The sequence below is a fragment of the Nesoenas mayeri genome (genome assembly GCF_963082525.1).
Source record: "Nesoenas mayeri genome assembly, chromosome: 4".
In the NCBI taxonomy this organism is placed as follows: Eukaryota; Metazoa; Chordata; class Aves; order Columbiformes; family Columbidae; genus Nesoenas; species Nesoenas mayeri.
In genome coordinates this window covers 9,683,832-9,705,664 of record NC_137540.1, presented here as the reverse complement: position 1 = coordinate 9,705,664, position 21,833 = coordinate 9,683,832, and the positions used below count along the sequence as shown (strand labels likewise).

At 38.8% G+C, this 21,833-nt stretch overlaps 1 protein-coding gene across 1 annotated transcript in view; it reads left to right on the top strand.

Annotated features, from left to right (window-relative positions):
* LOC308040251 (bifunctional heparan sulfate N-deacetylase/N-sulfotransferase 4) overlaps window positions 1–21,833 on the top strand; it is a gene marked incomplete at its 5' end in the record, with an annotated part of 86,901 nt that overhangs the window by 13,179 nt on the left and 51,889 nt on the right. Inside the window, 2 exons of the mRNA XM_080344156.1 lie at window positions 16,360–16,447; window positions 21,402–21,556. Coding sequence (XP_080200282.1) covers window positions 16,360–16,447; window positions 21,402–21,556 — 243 coding nt within the window. The remainder of the gene's footprint in view (window positions 1–16,359; window positions 16,448–21,401; window positions 21,557–21,833) is intronic.

Here is a 21,833-nt window from a genome sequence, read left to right as displayed (position 1 = left end):
CGTTTTTTGATTTATATAGACATTTAATTAGCATTTTTGCATTTACTTTTAAAAATCACAAATGAAATGTATTTAAAGTAGTGCCATCTTTGCAATGTTTTCTGATCAAAGTATGATGAAATTCAAAGATTTAGAGGTTAGAATTTTAGTTTCCTTTCCTTCCAACTTGTTAGCCATTTATCTTTGGACTAAATGGGTGAAAAATCCTTCCAAAGCAGCAGTGTGGCAAGACAGGGGAAAATGAAGTTCATATTCCTGTTACTCAATCAACAGGACTGGTGCAGTGAAACAGTTTCCCATGGCAAAATATTGATTTATTAAGTGAAAAATGTTCCACCAGCAGGTGATTTAAACAAAATTACATTCTGCCAGCTCACCTGCTCTGGCAGGCTGAAGGGAAAGTGGGCAGTTTGAAGAATAATTTTTAAATCCAAAAGTGCCTAATTAAATGTAGATTTGGTATTGCTGATCTTCCAGAAAATTAAAAAAATCAAATAATTCTCTCTGCTGAGAGACTTTTTAAATATGAAAATATCCCAGGAAATTTATAACTGAGTTCTTTACTGCCTCTTCATTTTAAGCAAAAGCCAGAATTGTTAATGCAACTTTTACATTACACACTAAACCCAAAATATCAACACTTAAGCAACTTAGAAAAGTTGTCTCAATAATGTACTTGAACAGCATGGATTGAATCAGATTGAATCAAAGTCATAGGCTTCAAGGACCTATAGGTTTTTTTCACCCCCAAAACTCAGACTTTCAAGTAAAGGCTGTATAAAGAATGTATGAATTCACATTTTTGACAGCATACCATATTTGCTTGCCTTCCCTGAAACCCATGAAATATTGGCTCTTAAAAGTGTCAGCGATTCTTGAAAGCACAAGTGCTTTTTTGGTTGGGGTCCAATTGTTTTAACAGGGTAAATTTCAGTATAATTTTCCATTCCCTGGAGTTTTAAACTCCTCAGAAGCCTGTAGGTCTGTACATTAGCCTGCTCATTAAAAGTGTCAACACAAAGCCAAGATCAGGATCGTTTTAGTTAAGAGAAGTTTTGATATTGATTTCAATACTGAGAGGATTTGACCTCAGAAATATTCTCTGCGAGAGCAGCTGCAGCTGAGATGTTGGGGCATTGGAGAGGGAGGAGGCCCCAGCTGGTCACCCCTGGGGTGCCTGGTTGCTCCCCTCGTCTTCTCTCCTGTAGTGATAAGCACAGATAAAATAGTTACCAGCAAAGAAGAGAAGACAGAGATGCTGCTTCTGCCTGTTTTATTGCTGTGATGTATGAGGAGAAAAGAAACACAAGGATCATAGATGAGGAAGGGGTTGTACCACAGGGAGGTTGTAGGCGTGCTACACAGGGAGTATCAAAGCAGACCCTGTATCAGGACTACAGTCTCTCTATTTTCCAGTAATATTTAATCCCTAAAGGCTGTAAAGACTGAAAATCTCCTTCATAATAATGTTTACTATAGGTGTGTCACCAAATTAGCACAAATAGTTGGAAATTAATTGAACATACATGGAAAAATAAACTTTACATGTCTCTATAATTAATACTCTATAATCTTATTAAATTAGGAAATCTTTAATGGAGCTGCAGGCATAGTGTGAACTGGTGAGGCTATGCTCCGCATGGTTAATAATAATAGTAATAATAATAATGCATTTCTCTAAAAAAAAAGGTTCAGCTGCAGACTGTGAATTCTTTAATATAAAAGCTCTGCATGTGTCTTCCCAATAACATATCCCAAGATTTATGTGCATCATAAACAAATATGTCTGTGGTATTATAAAGTGTATTTCCACTGTATTTGTTATTAGGAAAGGGAATAAGGCTTCCCGTATCCTCTCGCTATTATTTCTCTTGTAACTGGGAACATGTTTCTGGTACATTATCAGGAAATAAAAGGTACCCATCGCTGATGTACATATTGCAAGGTGGGTGTTACAGAGCAGTTCTCTGTTAGACTGGAAGGGGTTTGCTCTCAGCCTTGAGGCAGCAGGTACATTTCAACGCTCAGCTATAAGAGGCAAAGTCTGGGACTAGTGACACCTTTTCATTTGTTTACTTAATATAAGGAAACATTTTGAGTTGACAATATAAATTTTGCTTTCACGTGTATAGGAAGATGTTGGAGGGAGGTTTAGAAATTTCCAAATACGAAGATATTGGATGAAACATGGATGTAAAATTGTCTGTGGACAAGTTAACCTTTTTCTCTGCTTCCAAGATTTTGTGAAGGATAAGAGGATGTCCTTTCTCTTCCCTCACATGTTGAGAGTTGATATTATAGTTGACTAAGCCATAGGGAGAAAGGAAGTGCAGTAAAAGTGTAGTGTAGTAAAAGACACAAGTCAACACTGATTAAAAAAAAATGCTTGCTGGAAATGTTTACTCTTCCTTCCAAATAATCCACTTTGTGTACTTATGGCATAGCACAGCATTCATCCTGTGCAATTTAGAAAAGCAGGGATGAGGATCTTGAAAAGAGCATAAGCATACTTTCCTAACAGGAAATACTTCAAAGATACACGATGCTTGGGGAAATTCAATGCATTCCAATACCAAAAAAGGTTACTTGTCAGAAGCATTTTTAGGAGCCCTGGGGATAAGTCATCCCTGTCAAGAATGATTTAGCAGTATCTAGAAAGGGATGAGCTTCACCAGACAGTAGGAAATTCTCCCAAATACTCTCTTTCTCACTGGTGGCTGGAATTCCTTGCCAGACTTCCCACTGACAGGGTGAGGGAGCAGCCACTGTCCTTGCTCAGGGTCTCCTCCAAAGCCCAGCGAGCCAGCCAAGTCCTCTTCCCCACTCAGCAGCCTTGAGACAACCTGGCTTGCCATGAGTACCTACATAAAATCAAGCTAGGAAGGCCAGAAGGGACTGTTGGGATAATTTGGTGTGACATCCTAAATAACACAGGGTGTAGAAACTCATCCAGCCTCATCTGTCACAAGCAGCAGAAGCCTAGACTCATCTGCTGTCCCTGGATCTGCCTTTGGTTGTGGTGCCAGTCAGGAGGGCTCGCTGTTATCAGAAGTTTCTTCCTGAACAGTCACTGGAAGCACTGAAAGAATTATTCATACTTTTCAACCATTACATCATCCTGCTCGGATTTATCAGTAAAAAGAAGGGTGATTTTTATTTTTTTTTCCCAAGTGTCTAATTGAGAGTAGTCTGAACAAGAGCAGTAATTCCATGTTGTTCTGGTGTTCTGGGTAGAATTTTCTCACCCTTTGGAAAGGTATGGTGATACTTTATAACCATACATCTATGACCTGAACCATCACCTCTGTTTCTTACAGAGACTTGTTCTCAATTTTACCTAAAATAGCTTTATGACAAAGTAACCTACAGGAACTTCTGAAATTGTTGATTTCAAACTTGTCAGCCTTACTTGGTGATCTGGCTTGATTCCACTCGAGAACATACTGGCCTCTGATGTTTCTGTTTGAGAGAACTGAGTAGAAACTTAGCATGGACATTGCCATTTTGCTTTGGATCTTCCAGCTCCCTTCTCTGGACAACTTACAGTGCTGCCTTCAAGTACTGGGAGTGATAACAAAGCAGTGGCAAGCACAAGGATTATCGGGGACAGAGGGATTTTGAACTCATCCTCAAGGGCAAAAGAGGCTTTAACTTCCCTTACTCTAAACGGGAAGGACGTGGGGGCAGTAGAAGCAGTCTGACCTCTGGTAAAAGAGATGAGAGTGGTACAAAGCAAGAACATTCGCCTTGCAATCCCCTTTTCATTTTACAGAAACTTCCAATACCAATTAACAAACACAATCAAAACACCGAAGTGAGCTCCCGAGATAACGCAAGACAGCATCATGAAGAAGGGTCAGATAAGTTAAGCTCAGCTACAGAAGTATCAAACATCTCAAAAGTATTAAAAAGCAACACTTAATCCTAGTGATTTTTAATGTATATCCTTACCTGTCAAGATTTTGCAAACTCAGTTTTCAGAATAACTGACGAAACCATCCAAGTCTCCACAGCACCACCAAGGAAAGTTGGTTGACAGGAGTTTCCTCGTGAGCTGTCCCTTTGTTCCAGAGCAAAGAAAAACCTTGTGCCTACTGAATTTTAGGGACATCAGTTTTAGCCCAGTTACACTTTTTACAAAGTGCAGCCAGATATCTAATTGCAATCCACTGGGGATTAAAGGGGAGCTATAATACCAACAGACTGATTAACTACAATTTGGGCTTTCTGTAAAATAGAAACATTCCTAGATCTTTGCAACTAAATGGACAGAAGACTGTGTGATTTAGGTATGTTACTTTTAACTTGGTTAAGAAATATCACACAATAATTTAAAGACAGCCCCATCTCATTCTTAAGGCATTTTTTTTTTTTACTTTGCCCTGGTAGAATACAAGGAAATGTTATATCACTTTGCTGCAAGGTATGCTCTCATTTACACTACAAGTAAATGACATTTTCTGCCTCTCCAGGATCTTCCTTCCTCTCACCCACATACAGCACAATGAAATAGGTGGGCAAGGCTATACTAGGAAGGGACTATGACTGCCATCTCTCTTCTTGCTCCCATCTATCTCCAAAGCTTCTGGGAGCATCTAAGTGCAACCATTGGTGTTTATGGAGTTCACAGGGACGTGGGTTTCTGTAGCTGCTGACAGAAGTGCTGTGTCTGCCCAGCAGCTGCGCTGCCCTGAGGATGTTGCTCCCCAGTATCCCATCAATTTAGACTCCCTGGTTTCTGACTTTACAGACAGGGTGGCAACAGACAGACTTTCAAAGGCGTTAAAAATAACAGACCACAGACACAGCTGGTTTATAGCTGCTAGAAGTGATGTGAAACGTATGTAGAAATTATTTGAGTGAACAATGTGAGATTCCCATTACTTAGTTTAAAAGGGGTTATAAGGAAAAATAGCAATTAATGATAAAACAGTAAAATTGAAAAAGACTGCACTGAGCGTGTGAGTTTAAACCTATCTGTTCACAGACAAAGAATTGCCCAGGAGAGATGTATTTCTCCTCTGTCCTTTAGATATTTTGGACATTCCCATATTTTACCACTGACAACAGGAACAGAGAAATTAGTGACTGCTGTATTTTTCTTGTTCCACCTCAATCCAAAAACTTTAGAAGCCCTTCATTTAAACAGATACACCCTCTTAGAAGCCACTAGTTAAATCCATCATCACATAAATACGCCCATTCTGAAAACTGAAGGACAGACCACAATTTTGAATGTATCACCGCCGTTCCAATCTCTCCTCTTTGATTGAATGTGTGTTTGAAAAACAAACAAACAGCCTTAATTCCATCACAAAGCATATACATCAGTTAGCATGCAGTAAATCTAAAGTAGAAATTTGAGATTGCTGGTAGGAGTTCAGAATTTTGAGATAAATGGATAAATGTCCATTATTAGAATTTTAAGGAATTTTTATTTTTATGACAAGGTTACCCAAATAATTTATTTTCAAGGGCAGTAAAGGAGCAGAAAACCGTTCTGCTTAAACCTTAGTACATCCAGATCCATAAATTAAAGAATGTAAGTAAGGCAGCCTCCATTAGTCCACTCCTTAAATAATTCATAACAACAGAGTGCCCAACTATAACAGGCTAGGGGTATTGTTTTTTTCTTAAAGAAGCAATTCTGGACAACCAAAAAACCAAAGAAAGATAGTATATGCAACCAGAAGAAAATGCAGTTGTTAACGTTACTTGTCCTTTACTATATTTGTATTGTGCCAAAGAAGGGGGGAATTTGATATTTTTTGGCACAGCCTAAACATTACTTGAGAGGAATTGTAAATACCAGTCTGTGTTTTACCGTTAGTGGCATACAGCACAATGACTGACACCAATAGAGTTTCCTGCAATATGCTGCAACATGGTCAGGTTTGGTGTACATTAATTTTTTATTAACATACTATTTTAATCTTGATATTGCCTCTTTAAAGCCTTGAGATAGTTTCCTGTTCAATATTTATTTTCATTTTTTTTTTTTTTCTGATTAATCAGAGCTAGATGATGGTTTTCCCTTTGTCTTTCTGGCCTCTCTCATGCTAGCGCTCCATGAGAATTAAAGAAGGATGAACTACCCCTGCCTCGTGCAGACATAGATACAGGGCAAGGTGTAAGATGCATCTCTTCTTTCCTCTGTGCAGTTGTTGTATTGGGCAAGCAGACCTGCAGCCATAGGGAGCTGGGGCTTTTTGCTCTCTAGAGACCACACAGCCTCTGAAAGGAGTAAGAAACAGCAGAAAACAGCATAAGGCTGTACTCTGTGCTCTCCAGGCAGAAGCCAGCAAAATTATCAGACTAGGAAGAGAAACAGCCTTCATCTCCATGGAGGGTCAAGACATGTATTTGGCAGGGTAAAGGCACTTTCACCTCACAGCAGGGCTGGCCACATCCATGCTGGGGGAAGCACAGACAAGCTCCTTCCCCAAACTATCATTCCAAGCCTGCACTGGCTGCAGGCTACGGGCTGGAGAAACCAACTTAGCAATGGGGCAGCACTCTGCGACCAAAATCTGCCATGAACTCAAAGGCTGAGGTGGGACAGCATAGGACCCCGGTTCAGAGGGAGATCCAGGCACAAGACAAATAGACCCCTGTGTTCAAGGGGAGAAGGAACCAGCAGAGAAAGCTGCAGACTCAACCCATTTTTTAGACCAGCATCTCTGAAGGAGGGACTGCCATTACTGATTTTGCTTGGAGGCATCAAAACCATTGAAGCTGAACAAATTAGAAGAGAGACATAGTGGGGAAATCTCACATTTCAACATATCTTCTAGCATGTTCTGCAACAATAGGAGGAGGAAAGGTTGTTGGACAATACATAGATTCTTCCTTTCCTTTCCAGAAAGCTGAGCTGTTATTACAGCCATTTAATTCTGGTTCAAATGATAAACAATTAGTTGCAACATTGCTAATGTTGATATTGCTGTCACATTACAAATGAGGAAGAAGGGGCCATGCCCTTGCAAGGACACCATACTTGGTTTATAATCTCATTCAGAGAACACAATACTACAGTTTTCCATTAAGTGGGCAGGTGGTCTGAGAGAAGGTGGGAGATCTGTTTAGGCTAGACCACATACCTGATCATGCTGCTTGTTTTAAAAACTGGACCAAAAATGACTCATCTACAGCTGGCAGATTACCTTCTCCTGATTCCCAAGCCTGAATAGCCTTTCTTCAAGAGATTTGCTGAAAATGCTTAATCTTTTCAATACTGAGAACGGATAAGAAAGAAGCTCTAAGCCCCTTCGCTACATTGCTCGAAGCGGCAGAGGCTCCTGTCCCTGCTGCCTGTGACCCATGGGGAGGGACTTTGGTCAGCAGCAGGGCTAGTGTCAGGAAGCTCTCCCTTCCCCATGGCCACAGGGACCAGTCACGCCTTCTTGGCTTGGGCACGTGCTGGTTTTCCTCTTCCAGGATTTGGCAGTAGATTTGGGTAGTATTCCTAAAAAATCTTTCAGAATCAGTAGTGATTTAGATTAAAGACCCTCAGTGATTTCCCAAATAGGCTGTAAATCTTTCCTGCAGATAATGCTGATCCAGAGCAGCAATCACTGACAGAATTTAACTGCTGCAGCCATGTCCTGCTCCTCCGGTACCAGCAACAGGTCGCCTGGCTGCTTACTGCTATGCCTAGTGCCTTTGGTCTTCCCCAGCCAGCTACTGCTGGAGAATTGGTAGGAATTGCATTGACTCACCTATGTTGTCCTGGTTAAAATAAACCCTGCCTTTTATTGAAGCTCATTATTTTTAGCGCCATGCTAAACTGTCTCCTTACTCTTCACTTGAGCTTTTTGTTGCAAGATCTTCTAACAAGTACAAGGTGGCTGGCTATGAATTCATTTTTCAAGAACAGAGATTGAACAATAGCCGTGGCTATTTATTTGCCTGCACACACACACACATACACACACACACACACACACACACACACGGGTGCATTTGGCCACAGTGCTCTTTCAGTGCTCGAGTATCTGTGTCACTGTCATAGCATCATCATTCCTATACACTTAACCAAAAACAACTTCCTGAGTTCTCAAGTGATGTTATTAGCCAGTTAGCCATGAGTACCTAGTAAATTTGGTGCAATCACCCCACTCATCTTATTCAGCTGAACACAGCTAAACCTTTACTGGAACAGATGCATTCCTCTGCTGAATTAAATGCAATTAGGCTTCTGACAGTTTTTTGATGTTAGGAAGGAGTTACAAAATAGCATCAGAATTAGATCTGATAAACTGAGTATTCCACTCACAAAGTAAAAATAAATTCTTCCTTATGTACTAAACATATTACATATGAGTGCACAACATGACTGTTTTCTTGCTTCAAATAAAACCACATATCCTCTCAGACCTCACATTAAGATGGCTACTCAAGGGAAATGCTGAACAGACTCAAGTAATAGCTCTATAATAAAAAATAGATCTGCAGACAGAGCTAGCTGTGTTCAGCACCATCAGAGACCTTCCTATTCATTATTTATATAGCACTATACATTAGCATAGTACTTCACAGAAATAAATACAAAAAGTAGTAGTAGTAAAATCAGTAAGGCAGAGCAATGGGCAAAGTGTTGCTCACCTTGCTGGGTGTGGTGAGTGGTCTGCAGCCAATACTTGGAAATACACCATTTGTATAATGTGTTATGTGAAAAAAAAGTCTTAAGAGGGAATGTAAGGCTGTGAGGGTTGACAGTTACCCATTGATCCACTGCCTGGTTAACAGCTACTCAAATCAGTTTTGGCATAGGGTAAACAGCATGAGAGATTTTAAAATCCCATTAAGGATTTGACTAACTTTTACCCCTAAACTCCTTTCAAAATCTAGCCAATAAGTCAATAACGTGAATTCTTCATAATCTCTGTGCTATAGTATTAAAGAATTTTCTATCGAAATTCTATTATAAGCATGTGAAGCAGGTTGAAATCCTCACCACACAGAAATCGATGACTCAGCTTCACTGGGTTTATAAATTCATCATGGAGTTTTAAGAAGTGCAGATACAGCTGATTTAATTGCCCCTCTTGTGGCCTGAAGTTGTGCTCCAAACCAAAGATGAAATTAAGGAACTTGAAGTCCTGGTCTTGCAGTCACCCTGTCAGTAACGTCAGGCTAGACATAATTTTTTAAAAAATATTCATTTTTTCCTGTTAGGAAAACAGTGACTAGCTATTTCACACCAGCCTTATGATGGTTACTGTGATTATTACTATTTTATGGTAGTCCTATGAAGATTGCTCTGGCTGTGAAGGTTGCCAAGATTACATCAGTCACTGTCAGATTTTTTTCTTAGTGTATTTCAGATTTCAGGAAGTGAACAAGAGCAGGAAGAAGAAATCAAAAATCACATCCTGATGGCAGCTGCCTGCAGTGGAAAGAAACATTGCTGAAAATAGTCTTTGCTCTTTTTTTCTCTACAAATTTTCAGCTGGAAACCAAAAGCGAAATGACTACTTTGTAGTCTTCCAATTTTCTACAGACCACCAGCAAATTGCTGCATAGAACAGCTTGGGAATGAACCCCAGAGTTATATAGCTTCAAAAGCATTAGGGACAGGTGTTGGGAACAAAAATTAATAAATGCATTAAAAGAATTCTTGACATTAATAACACGTATGTACCACAGAAGCCTGAGAAAACTGCCTTGAAGTGAAAAATACAGGGAAAATCTTAATCAAATGTTAAAATAATCTGGGTTGGAAGGGGTTTCTGGAGGTGATCTACTGTATACCCCTGCTCAAAGGACAGATGACTTCAAAGTTAGATCAGATCACACAGGATCTTGATCACATCTGTTTCTTGTATCTGATGGGACAGAGATCTTCCAGCCTCTCTGGGCAACTTGTCCCAAAGTCCAGCTTACTAAGCAGTGTATATAAACATCATCTATAGGAAGAATTACTATAAAGAATATCTACATGTAAATATTTGCACATATTTTATACCTACAGTATAGATAAATAAATAGCAAAATGTATATAATGAGCATTTATGTCCACACACATTAAAAAAAAAAAAAATCTGCAGCAGTGAATCCCTACACAGCACTAGGATGCATGAGTGATGACTGAGTAATGGCAAGTTAGTCCATTTTTGACAAGAATCTCAGTTATATCCCTCAGATGGTGATGGGGCCACATAACCTTGACCATGTAGCCCTAGGATTCCAGATGTTGGCACATCCTCCCATGTCAGAAGCACTTCCTAGAATGAGTCTGTGGAAATAAAATAATTCATGATGACAGCACATTATAGATACACTGAAAAGCAGAAATATCTAACGTCCCCTCCTTCACTTGATGTATTTCCAAACTTTGTGAAGAGCTATATGCTTTCTCATCTATCTTCCACATTGCATAGTCCTCACGGACAGGCTATATAGTAACTTGGGGTCATATTGGGCATCTCTACCTAGTGGAGCGTCTCATAGGCAGAGGACCCTGGGCACCCTGATGACAGAGATCTCTGCCACAGACACAGAAACCTCCAAGATCTTGGGGTTTTGCTGGTTCCCAAAATTGACATTCACCATATTGCTTCTGGAAGGCCATATGTATGCCCAGGAACCCAAACAAAACGTTTGGCTTCCCACTCCACATTGGGGTAATGTTGAGTCCTGCAAATTTTGGGTCCATCCTAGGCTTCTTGTGATGCTCTCAAACACATTCAGCAGCTTCAGGGAAGGTCCCTGAAACACCTGGAACAGTCACAAATTTTGGCTCAGTTTTACGGAAATAACTTTTAGAGCTGTTATAAGGACAATTTGGTAATTTAAGTGTTCATGCTACACAATGTCTATATTGTCCCAAAACCAGGGTTCTATACTCGGTGTGCATATAAATTAGCCAAATTTACCACACAGAGATGAGATATCATTTATTACAGAGTTGCACAAGGCTGGATGCTGGAATAAAGCCAGTATACCAGAAACAAAAGTAATAGCCATTATATACAAAATCTTATCACACTCAGGGTAGTCATGAAGAGCCGATTGTTTACACATTTGCATATTGCATTACATAATCCTTTTAGTGTATAATGAGCAGTGTTCAGCTAAAGGACACTTTATCCAACAGCCTCAAGATATGTGTTAAAGCAAGACTCAACTAATCAAGCACACTTCAAAATGTCTAAAGCTGCAAGGTCAGTCTCTCTGATCAGGTGTTTTGCAAGTCACCTTTATCTTTGTCAGACTGACCTAAAACTGAAAAGATTTACACATCTTTAGGTTAGTAATTGCAGACAGGATTCATTCTTTTAAATTGATAATGACAATGTCTATATTTCACAAATTGCTAGGAATCACCATCAAAAACAGATTTTAACTTTTCACCAGCTTTCCTCACAGATGCTGGCCTCTTCCTTCACAAATACTCTTCCCATCTCTAACACTATTACATGCATTGTGAGCAGCTTCTTGAATGAGAGGCACATGAAATGACGCTTGTTAGTCTGTCTTTAAGATGGTGACCAAGTATAAAATGTTAGACAAAGGACAAGGATCTACATATTAATTCCTCTAATTAGTCAAACCAAAAAAGGGATTAAAGTCTCCACTCTGTATTTTCAGAGAAAGGGATCACCAATCCTGTTTACATGCATATGCACACATACACAAACACATGGTTGCATATACCTCTGTCTCACTACAAACAGCCCTCAATATTGATCACATTTGCCTCACTTTCCCTGATAAGAAATATGGAATTAGTTTTTGTTGGCTCAATTAATCTGGCATCTGTCCTCTGCACCCTACAAGTCATTGTAAATGCAAAGAGGGGCTCTTGCTTTAGCAGTAGTATTGATCCACACAGACCTTCGGGTTAGGAGTAAAGCCTCTTTAATTACCTTGGCTGACTTTTGGGTTACTGTTGTTTTTTGTGTTTTTTTTTTTTTACAGTGTCTTGGGAACACTAGTAACACGTTTTAGCATTGTTATCACTTATCTTAGATTTGGAGTTTTGGTCCCCACAGAAGTACCTTCTACCTCAGCCTTCCCTGCCCCTGCTTGGCATCAAAATCAGAAAAAGTTATTATTTTACCTTCTCTAAGGATTTGACAACCTCTTCACTTTCCTTAGCCAGAGGTGTTTTGACCTTTAATTAAAAGGAAAATTTGTTGTCTTCCATTCAGAAGGCAGCAAATAATGAACTCATTAAAATGAGGTTAGTGTTCAGGCCTTAGAGCAATAAGAGCTGAAGTCTCATTAGCAGCTAACAATCCAGAACATAGCACATAAATAAACCTAATATGGCAGAGCAAAATGCCTTGGTGCATTAAATTTGAGCAGAATCAAATGTTTACAGTCAATGATGTCTGGGGCATGAAGTTTTAATGTACTTAATAAGGAAAGTAAATTGCTTCCTATTAGGCATGAAATGTTACTGCAGAAATTGCCCCAAAAAGTTTATTATGTAAATGAAGGATAGAGTTATAATTAACAAGGACATAGCAGGAAAATATCACTTCTGCTTAATAGATGCACCAATTATGAAGAATAAAGACACAGCAACTTCAAATCTACAAAAGGTAATTATATGGATTAATGCAAAATACTGCTGAATGTAAATGCAATATAAAGAAGAAACCATATCTTGTGGATGTCACAGAGAGAAGCCTCATTGACAAAACAAAGAATCAATTAATTAAAAAAAAAAAAAAAAAAAGAGTTCTGAGAGATTTCAGGCAATTAAGGTCTTTGTATTTGAAAGGACAGTTTAGATTACCTTAAAAAAATTCAATTTACTTGGCCTGGAACTGAGACACGCCTGTTTGCCATGTGCAGGCATGCTCAGTGGTTCTTTCCTTGGAGAACAATAACTACTTAGCATGATCTACTTAACTGTCCAAAAATATAACAACAGTGGGTTCCAGCTGCTGGTTTAACACCCCCCTGTGAGTTCAATGGGGAATACTAATTGTATTTTCACATGCAAATAGCTTTCCTTCACTTACAGCTCTTTTAAGACTCAGACAGAAAAACAAAGACACACATGGGCAGATAGAACTTAAATACTGTGGTCACTTGAAACACTGAGGGGAAAAATCTCTACAATATTTGTCATGGTTTTTTGTAATCTGCATTCCTATATATAAATTTTGCTTCTTCTGAAGTTGTGGGCAGTGCCTGCCAGCCAAAGTTCAAAGTTTCTCCCTCAGTGAAGGCAGCAAAGTCCCAAGGTCAGCGAAGAGGATGGGGATGAGAGAGGGAAGGGATGAGAGAGGGAAGGGATGAGAGAGGGAAGGGATGAGAGAGGGAAGGGATGAGAGAGGGAAGGGATGAGAGAGGGAAGGGATGAGAGAGGGAAGGGAAGGGAAGGGAAGGGAAGGGAAGGGAAGGGAAGGGAAGGGAAGGGAAGGGAAGGGAAGGGAAGGGAAGGGAAGGGAAGGGAAGGGAAGGGAAGGGAAGGGAAGGGAAGGGAAGGGAAGGGAAGGGAAGGGAAGGGCGGCTGCCCAGGGAAGCTGGGGGCACCATGGCAGGACCAAGGCAGAGTGTGAATAGCCATGTTCACACCTGGCGTTAGGTATGATTTCCAGCCGCTAAAATCTTATAGCCCTTCCTCATCCTTCAAAACCCTTCAGAATAAAATAAATACCTTCTGTCTGTCTCCTCTTTTCCTGCCACGGCACTTCTCTCTGCTGTGTGCTGTTAAGGTCTGTACCTACAGGAGACAAAGGTTCTCATTATTTAATGTACAAAATTACTGATGAAGGCATTATGAGTCATTAGCAATTTTGGGTTAGTATTTATTTATTAAAAATAGGGAAGGCAAACCCTAATCACCTAAATAAAGATTAGGGTTTATATTAAGAATATGGAAGATGTCAACCCCCTTTTACAAACAGGGACCTAGTAACAAAATATGTTTGGACTGACTTAGCTGATAATACCTTCTTATTATTAAATTAGGTGAGGTCATGAAGATGAAGTCTAGCTGCATGTTATTTAAGTTATTACACATATATGGCAATTACAATAAAAAGTCTTTAGTACCAAGAAAAATTCAGTTTGAGTGGCAGATTTGCCCTTTAGACAGAGAAAAATGCTTGACACGCTGCAGGTTACAGGATTTACATCTTCATCCTTGCTCTGTGTTTTTAATGAGACCTCACTGGTCTGAAAGGTTTCTGCCTACCCTGCAGTTCTGTCATCTTATTGAGACATGAGTGTTAGGGAAATTGAAGAGAAAAAACAAAGTGATACAGCAATGTTTGTTTCATGTACCTTCTTAAACTATATGTTAAGTGATGATAATTCTTTGAGGTGTTCTTTCCTCAAAGGAAAATTGAATTGATTTTGCCTAGCCCATCAGTCTTTCTCAACATATATAAAATGCTCTGCATAGCTTGGAGAATTATGTTCTAAAATATAATGACTCAGATTTTATGCTTGTGAGTTTTATGGTGTCAATTTAGTGCCAGCTTTTACCAGCTGGGGATTTTCTTCAATGTCTTAGCTAACAGATCTCTAAGGCTTTACATTTTAGTGAACATTTAGTTGTTATATATTATGTAAATATAGTCCCACATGTGAAACTGTCACAGGATTGAAATAATCAACATATTAAATGTCTGGCAAGATAGGCTGGAAACCATACTGCTATCTTGATATTCAATGCTAATACACAAGATTTACTGCCATTAGATTACTTTACTCCTTTCCTTCAGCATGGAAAGGAATTTGCTTGGTGACTGTTTGAGCTGATAACCACTATCTTTGTTTTATATCTTCCTTAACACACAATAAATGTTTCTATTGAAAAAATGAAGACAGATACACACTGACAACCTTTTATATCATGCTTCCAAACTGCCTGGCACCCAGACGATGCCTCTTTAGAAAATGGCTGTTAGCAAATGATGCTTCAAAAGGGACTTGAGCTCCAACATGCACGGTGCCCAAATATATATCACAATTAGCATGTAATTCGTAACTTTAAGAAGTTAATGGCCTACAGCAAAGGCTGACTAGCTGACAGCACCTCGCAACCCATTGCAGTGCAAAGGACATATGGCAAATCATGACACCGTTGAAACCCTACCTGCCTAGTTTGGCTCCACTCTGGACTAGGATTGCACCAGCCATCAGTCCACATCTCAGCTGCTTAAATCCTGGGCTCAAAATTTACTATGGACTAACTACTATACTTTTGGTTTTTGGTCAACAAGTAGAGGTTTTTGTTGTTTTTTTAAATTAGAGCATTTGGCTAAGCAAAAAGGTAAAACTAGTTTTCTGAAATGATAAGTGAAATTACTAATGACCATACAAAATATAATCTTTTCAAATGAAAGGAAACATTAGCTGGACTCGGACTGTGTATAAACCTTTGTGTTGATTTTGTCTTTGAAGTGTGCAAGAACATGAACATTCAATCAATAGAAATGCTATTAATAGATAATGGGAAAAGTTCTCAAGAGTCACATAATGGAGACACAGAAAATTGATTAAAATAGAGCATATAACCCATTCAACATTGGCAAGACCAATAGGGAGAGAAATGCACCATCCATCTTACGTATGTAGCACGTCCAGATTATATGGGTTGGTGATTCAAAGTGGATAGATACCTGCACAGCGAGGACTATCTTTAGAAGCAGTACAGAATCAACAACCTTAAATGTAGATAGCTCATGCAGACTGAGACACTATTTTTTCCCTTTCTCGCATGGTTGGAAACACATCCATGAAAGACTGAATAGGTGACGAAGACTATACTTATTTCTTCTATAAGCAATACCATTTTCCTCCATTTCATTTAGATTGGTCTTATCTTTTGCTTGGAGGAGAGAATAAAAATAAACAGACTTAATTTCTGACATGAGAAAAGTGGACAGTACTTCCGCCATAGGTCAAAACTGGAGGTTTGCTCATTTAAACTTCAGTCTGAATTTGGTATTCAGGTAAGTACATCCCAACACCTCCACATCTGGATAGTCCTAATTTTACTTTGGGTGTTAAGCACATTTTATCAAGCTTCATGAATAATCCAAAACATGGGTGGCTTAGTGATTTAGTATATTGCTGCCTCTGAATGGCTGGATTCAAGTCCTGTCACAGATCACTGAAAATAACGTATAGTATCTTGGTCCAAGTTACAAAATCATCACATACTTTGGTACTTAGGTGCTATTACTAGCATTGCTAGACCATCACATTGATGGAATAAATTAAGCTCATTGTAACAGTATTTTAAAAAAAAAGCCCAAAATAAACCATGAAACATTTCACAGTATCTTTTTTTTGTATCACCTCAGTTGGATACAATTTTTAACATGAGGCATTCCAAAAATTAATATCAATTTTTCTAAATCCATGTTAATTTCTTATTTATTTCAGGCTTTACTAGAGACTCAAAATTTACTGCGCACTCAGGTTGCAAATTTTACCTTCAACCTTGGATTTTCAGGAAAATTTTACCACACAGGTAAGAAGGAACTTCATGCTCTCAGGTAGATACAGCTAAATAGGTGACAGGATTTTAAACATAACATTAAACATTCCCTTTTTAAACAACTCATTGACTGAGTAGAATAGTGGGAAATACATGCTGCACCATTTTAATAGTATCCAGAATTTAATTCACTGTCCAAAGGGGCAAAGTAGGCTGCAGATGAGCTTCTTAGGAACATGTAGATGTTCTTTGTGCTTTTCTGAAAGACACATGGTAGTGAATCTTCGGGTTATAGAGGAGACAAAGGAGCTAATAAGATCTCTGTAGTTCTGCAAAAGACAGGACAGCACAGAAAACATACTAAGGTTTTTCCAGTGTGATTGGTATGATGAAATATTCGAGGCCGAAAAAATCATGTCTCATAACCTCTGAAGAGGCATAAATGTTTGAACGGGATGCATGAGACTTTTATATGACTGAAAGGTAATCTATCTCAGTGGTCTGCAAATCAGGGGGGATGATAAAAGAAGAACAAGATGAATAGAGATTTGTGAAGAAACGGTGCTCTTTTCATACTCTATGCAGTAACAAGTTGCACCTCACTTGCACTATTTTATTGTGGAAAGTTACATGTTTTTACATCTCCTGCTTTCTAAGACTCCTTTCTGTCTTTTACTCCATTTCACCACAGCACCATTGGTACATTTGTTTCTTTATTTTTCCCCCTTCTCCTTTGCCTTCTCATGAACACTTCGCTGCACCCCCACTCAGGTTTCCCCTTTGCTGCCACTGAGCCATGTTGCTCCCCGGTACTGCTAAGGCAAAAAAACCCGATACACATTTGGCAGTTCACTTCAACAGGGACACCTCCTGTCCTTCTCCTTTCCAAACCCCATACCCTCCTCACCTTTGAAGAACAGTTCCAAAATCCTCAGCTGCCAAACTATTCAGCCACATTTAGTGACACTTAGTGAGTGAACCTAGGAAAGCACAGAAGCTTATTTGGAGCAGGGGAGGCAGCATTACAACAGCAAAAAGATGCGAGGATAAGTTTAAAATCTAAGCATAATGCAGTTTCAGCTGTAACGAGCCACAAGGCAGCTGTGGGGGAAGACAGATCAATGAAAGTCACCTCTCTCAGTGAGGGCATAGCAGTACTCTCTTCATTGCTCGTATCTGAACACCAAACAGATGAGTTTACCCACCTCTTATATCTCTGTCACGACCCGTTGGGAGAGCACAGAGGTCCCTGGGAGAGGGGGAGATGTGGAAGCGTTTGAAGGATGAGTACAGAGAAGGAAACCAAAATTATGTATTTGTATCACTGTCACTTTTGAAGTCCAGGCTGTTTTCCCCTTGCTCGAGCACATAATGCTAAGTAACTGCTGCCCAGGAAACCTTACAGACTAAAGATATAGGATGGAGAGCCTGAGAAAAATGAGAGGTAGAGAAAGATGGAATTACTTGCCTGGAGTCATATAACAAGCCAGTGGCAGACCTGTGATTAGAGAGCAACGTTGGAGACAGACCTTCAGTATTCTGCTCACTTCATCTTGACCTGACTGTATAGTTATTCCTTCTGAAGATTAATTGGACACACACGTAACACAGCAAAATAAACAAAAATAGCCCGAGGCTCTGAGCTGCTCTAAAGTAGGATGCTGCTTGGTTGTGGACACCTGCAGAGTAAAGCTGGTATCAGTCATTACAGTGTCCACTGCAGAGAATGGTAATTCAAGAAGGAGAGGAGATGGAGAAAGAGATAATTTATTATAAGTACTATTACATACTGGAAGAGTGGCTGGCACAAAACATGCACCCTTTCTATAAAATCAGAGCCCTGACCTGCCAATACATTTATTTTTTTTTTGTTAATCCCAACAGTTTCGTATGCTGTTACTGGTCCCTTGTGAAGCCATCTCCAACCAGTCCACAGGTTTTCTTGCCCAGTTGATATAATTCTGACCAATTTCAGATTTGCTACTCATGTTGAGAGAGAAAATAGGAGAAAGTGCATGTGTATCTATCCTTCTAAGGCTCTAAAGCTTACAAAAATAGCACAAAACTACTTAAGGAGTTGTAGCATGTCATTGTCTCCATTAAGGGACCTGCTGCTGTCCGTCCTCAGTGATGTATCTGAGTTCTTAAGTGAGCACTTCATTTATAGGTTGGTGGTGGCATTTTGTCATATCAGCTTAGCAGAAAGATTTCAAAGTATTCTCCATGCAATATACACTTTATTGACTCATTGTAAATGCACCATGGAAATGTATTCTTCAATTACTGTAAATGTGGCTTATTTACCCAGAGAGGCTTTTAGTAGCAGATATTCAACATGTTTTATTAGTGCACTGCAACTGGTATGTCTTATTGACTACCTTAATGTGCAGTTTTGCTCTCCTCTCCAAGACTTGGATCATTTTAAAACTACAGGAGGGAAATGAGCATGGAAAAGTGTTGACAGATTAAACAGTTAGACATTTTCATCAAAAGTTGTTCCTGACATCTGTACCACAAATACCAATTCTAGTTGGTGTGCCTGTGCACAAGTACAATAGCTGACACATCAACCTTACTGCTTATCATCTCACCACCACCGTTCCTTTCCATGGCATGGGTAAACTCTGCACTGTAGACTTAAGTCTGTTAACAAAAAACCGAGTAGACCCTATTAGTTACTTAGTTTTAGCAAACATCTTCTACCTGTTCATGCTGTGGCAATAGGAATTAATCTGTTATAAGGATTTGCATTTAAGATTTAGCAGATTATTGATAGCAACTTCAAACTTAGTTTCAGTTTTGAGCTCAAATGATACCCATAAATTAAAAATGTGGGATGATTTATTATGCACAAACTTTGAATCATTGCCTGTGTAAAGTACATACACCATCTCAAAACAGATACATGTTCACCTTGATTGTGGGCCTACTGTATTTCTCAGATTTTACATTAAAATATAGATAGAAACTTGCATAGAGAAAGTTGATTGTATAAGAAATTAAATCTTCAAAATCCTTAGTTTTGCTTCCAATACTCTTAATAAGATATTAATAAAACCACACCAAATGTTGTATTATAACTTATAACCTTGTATGAGATTTTTTTTTTAATAACTCTACTTAAGGATTTATAAAATCAAACAACACTCATTTTAAATGCTTGTAAAGAAAATTATCTCCACAAGAAACACCACCACCACATGTTCAAACTTTTCTGTTCCAGCTCTGCCATCACAGGGTGGGGTTGTTTTTGTTTAAACTGGAAAGTTTTAGCTTTATCTTGTTTGATCCATTTCACAGTTAATAAAAGAAAAAAAAAGTGCAACATTTGATTAATTGCATGAGAATGTACAAAGAAATTAGTAGGAAAAATGTAATGGGAAAAAAAAATTAAAATATGGGCCTTAATAATGAAATTATTAGAAGAATCGTGCTCTCCTTCAAATATTAATAAGGCACTAAATTATACTTTGACCTAAATCTTATGTCAAATTATTGCAGTTCTTTATATATTTCAAACATCCATTTTTTTCTCTTCATCCCTACCTTTGGTTTTCTACCTTTGGGTTACCAAAGAGATCTTCAATGGCTTCACAGACTCCTATCCCTTTCTCTTCTCTCTGATTTTGAAAGCCTGTGTTAGGTTTTTCCTCCACAATCACATTTCCCTTGCACATGCCCAGGTGACTATAAGTGAAACACGTATATCCCAAAAGAAGATAGCGATCACTCAACAAACACACTGTACAGAAGTTTTGCACAAAGGAGCAGACATTCACAGGAAGAGCAGTCATCGGTTCTTTCTTTTCAATAAGGAACTACCTAGAAAACAAGGTTGTTTTCTTTTTCCAGTAGCGCTCCTATCTGCAGGAGTAACTTTGTACTTTCTTAGAACTCATAGAGTGCTACAAAGAGGGAGGAAAAGTGATTCAATGACACTAGGAGAAAGTTTCAAAGTAATGCTCTCCTTCAAAAAAACATTGCAGAAGTGAAAAACAAAAATAAAGAGCTGAAATGCACACACTGAACAGACATCTCTGTGTTCCTGCCTCCTACCACAAACATTAACAATGAGATCCATGGAGTAGTTTCTTCTAGTGAGTTTTGAAAAACTTTGAAAAACAAAAAAAATCTATGTTCCCATTAGTAAACTGATTTTGTCAATAATTTCTTTGACTGAAGCTGAATAAGAGTATTTAAATGGCCAAGGACAAGAAGGAAGCCTGCTAATAAACTGAATATTGTTGGTTAACTTGAGGTGAAGTTAGTAAAATGTCACTTTGACTTTCTGATTTGGAAAAGCACTCTAGACACCTCTGGACACAGAAGTTTTTATTCTTTTTACTTTAAGATTGAACTTGGCAAAAATTGAATACTGAAACACAGGAAACATCATCTGGAAACCCCTTTTTGCCATTACATCACATGTTTTCCACCTGATTATATTTTGAACCTATTGTAAATGTATTTCACACTGAATCAGAAATTATCAGATTTTAATTTACTGAGGCTAATAATGAGGTAGGTAGGATTAGTGAGGCTGACAAGCCCCTGGTACACAACTCTGTGATGCCACCCTCACCAGCTCTGGTTGCACACTGTCTGGCAGGACCAAAGCAGGTGGGTACAAGTCCATCCAATCTCTACCTTCATGGGGAGCCTGAACTTACTCCTAGTGTATTACATTGCACAACAGTCAGCCCTTGAAAATTAACTCTTGTTAGAATCTCATAATGATGCTTATAAAATGGAGGCTTACAATTCCATTAACACCATGCCAGGAATAGGAAAGGATCAGTACCACGGTCCATGGTAATTCACCTCATTCCTTTTGCAATATGCTAGAACTTGTCTGCAGCACAGCGAGACATCCAGGTCAAGGACATTAGGGTTTATGTCAGCCTCTCTTGTGGTTTTAAAAAACAATTTTGAGCATTTTCTGCTGTTACTTTTCTACTACCTTTCTTTTTCTTCCTTCATTTTGCAGGAACTGAAGAGGAAGATGAAGGTGATGACCTGCTATTGAAATCTGTGGATGAGTTTTGGTGGTTTCCCCATATGTGGAGTCACATGCAGCCTCACCTCTTCCACAATGAGTCATCACTGGTGGAGCAGATGATTCTCAACAAAGAGTTTGCAATAGTAAGTAAAAGTTACCAAAAAGTTCACTAGGATATCTTTGTATATTATAGCTATCCTTTACAAGACTTTTTTGGTGTTTATTTATATTATACATGCATATATTTAGATATATTTACATAGAAGTGCAAATAAGGCAGAAAGAATATGAACTCAACTCAGAAAAAGCCTGTGTTTTAAACCTGGGCTGAATTTTGTCTTACCCTATTTCACTGACATTGACTTTCTGGAGAAGCAGCCCTTCACACAGACAAACTTACAAGACCATAGTGGACAGAAG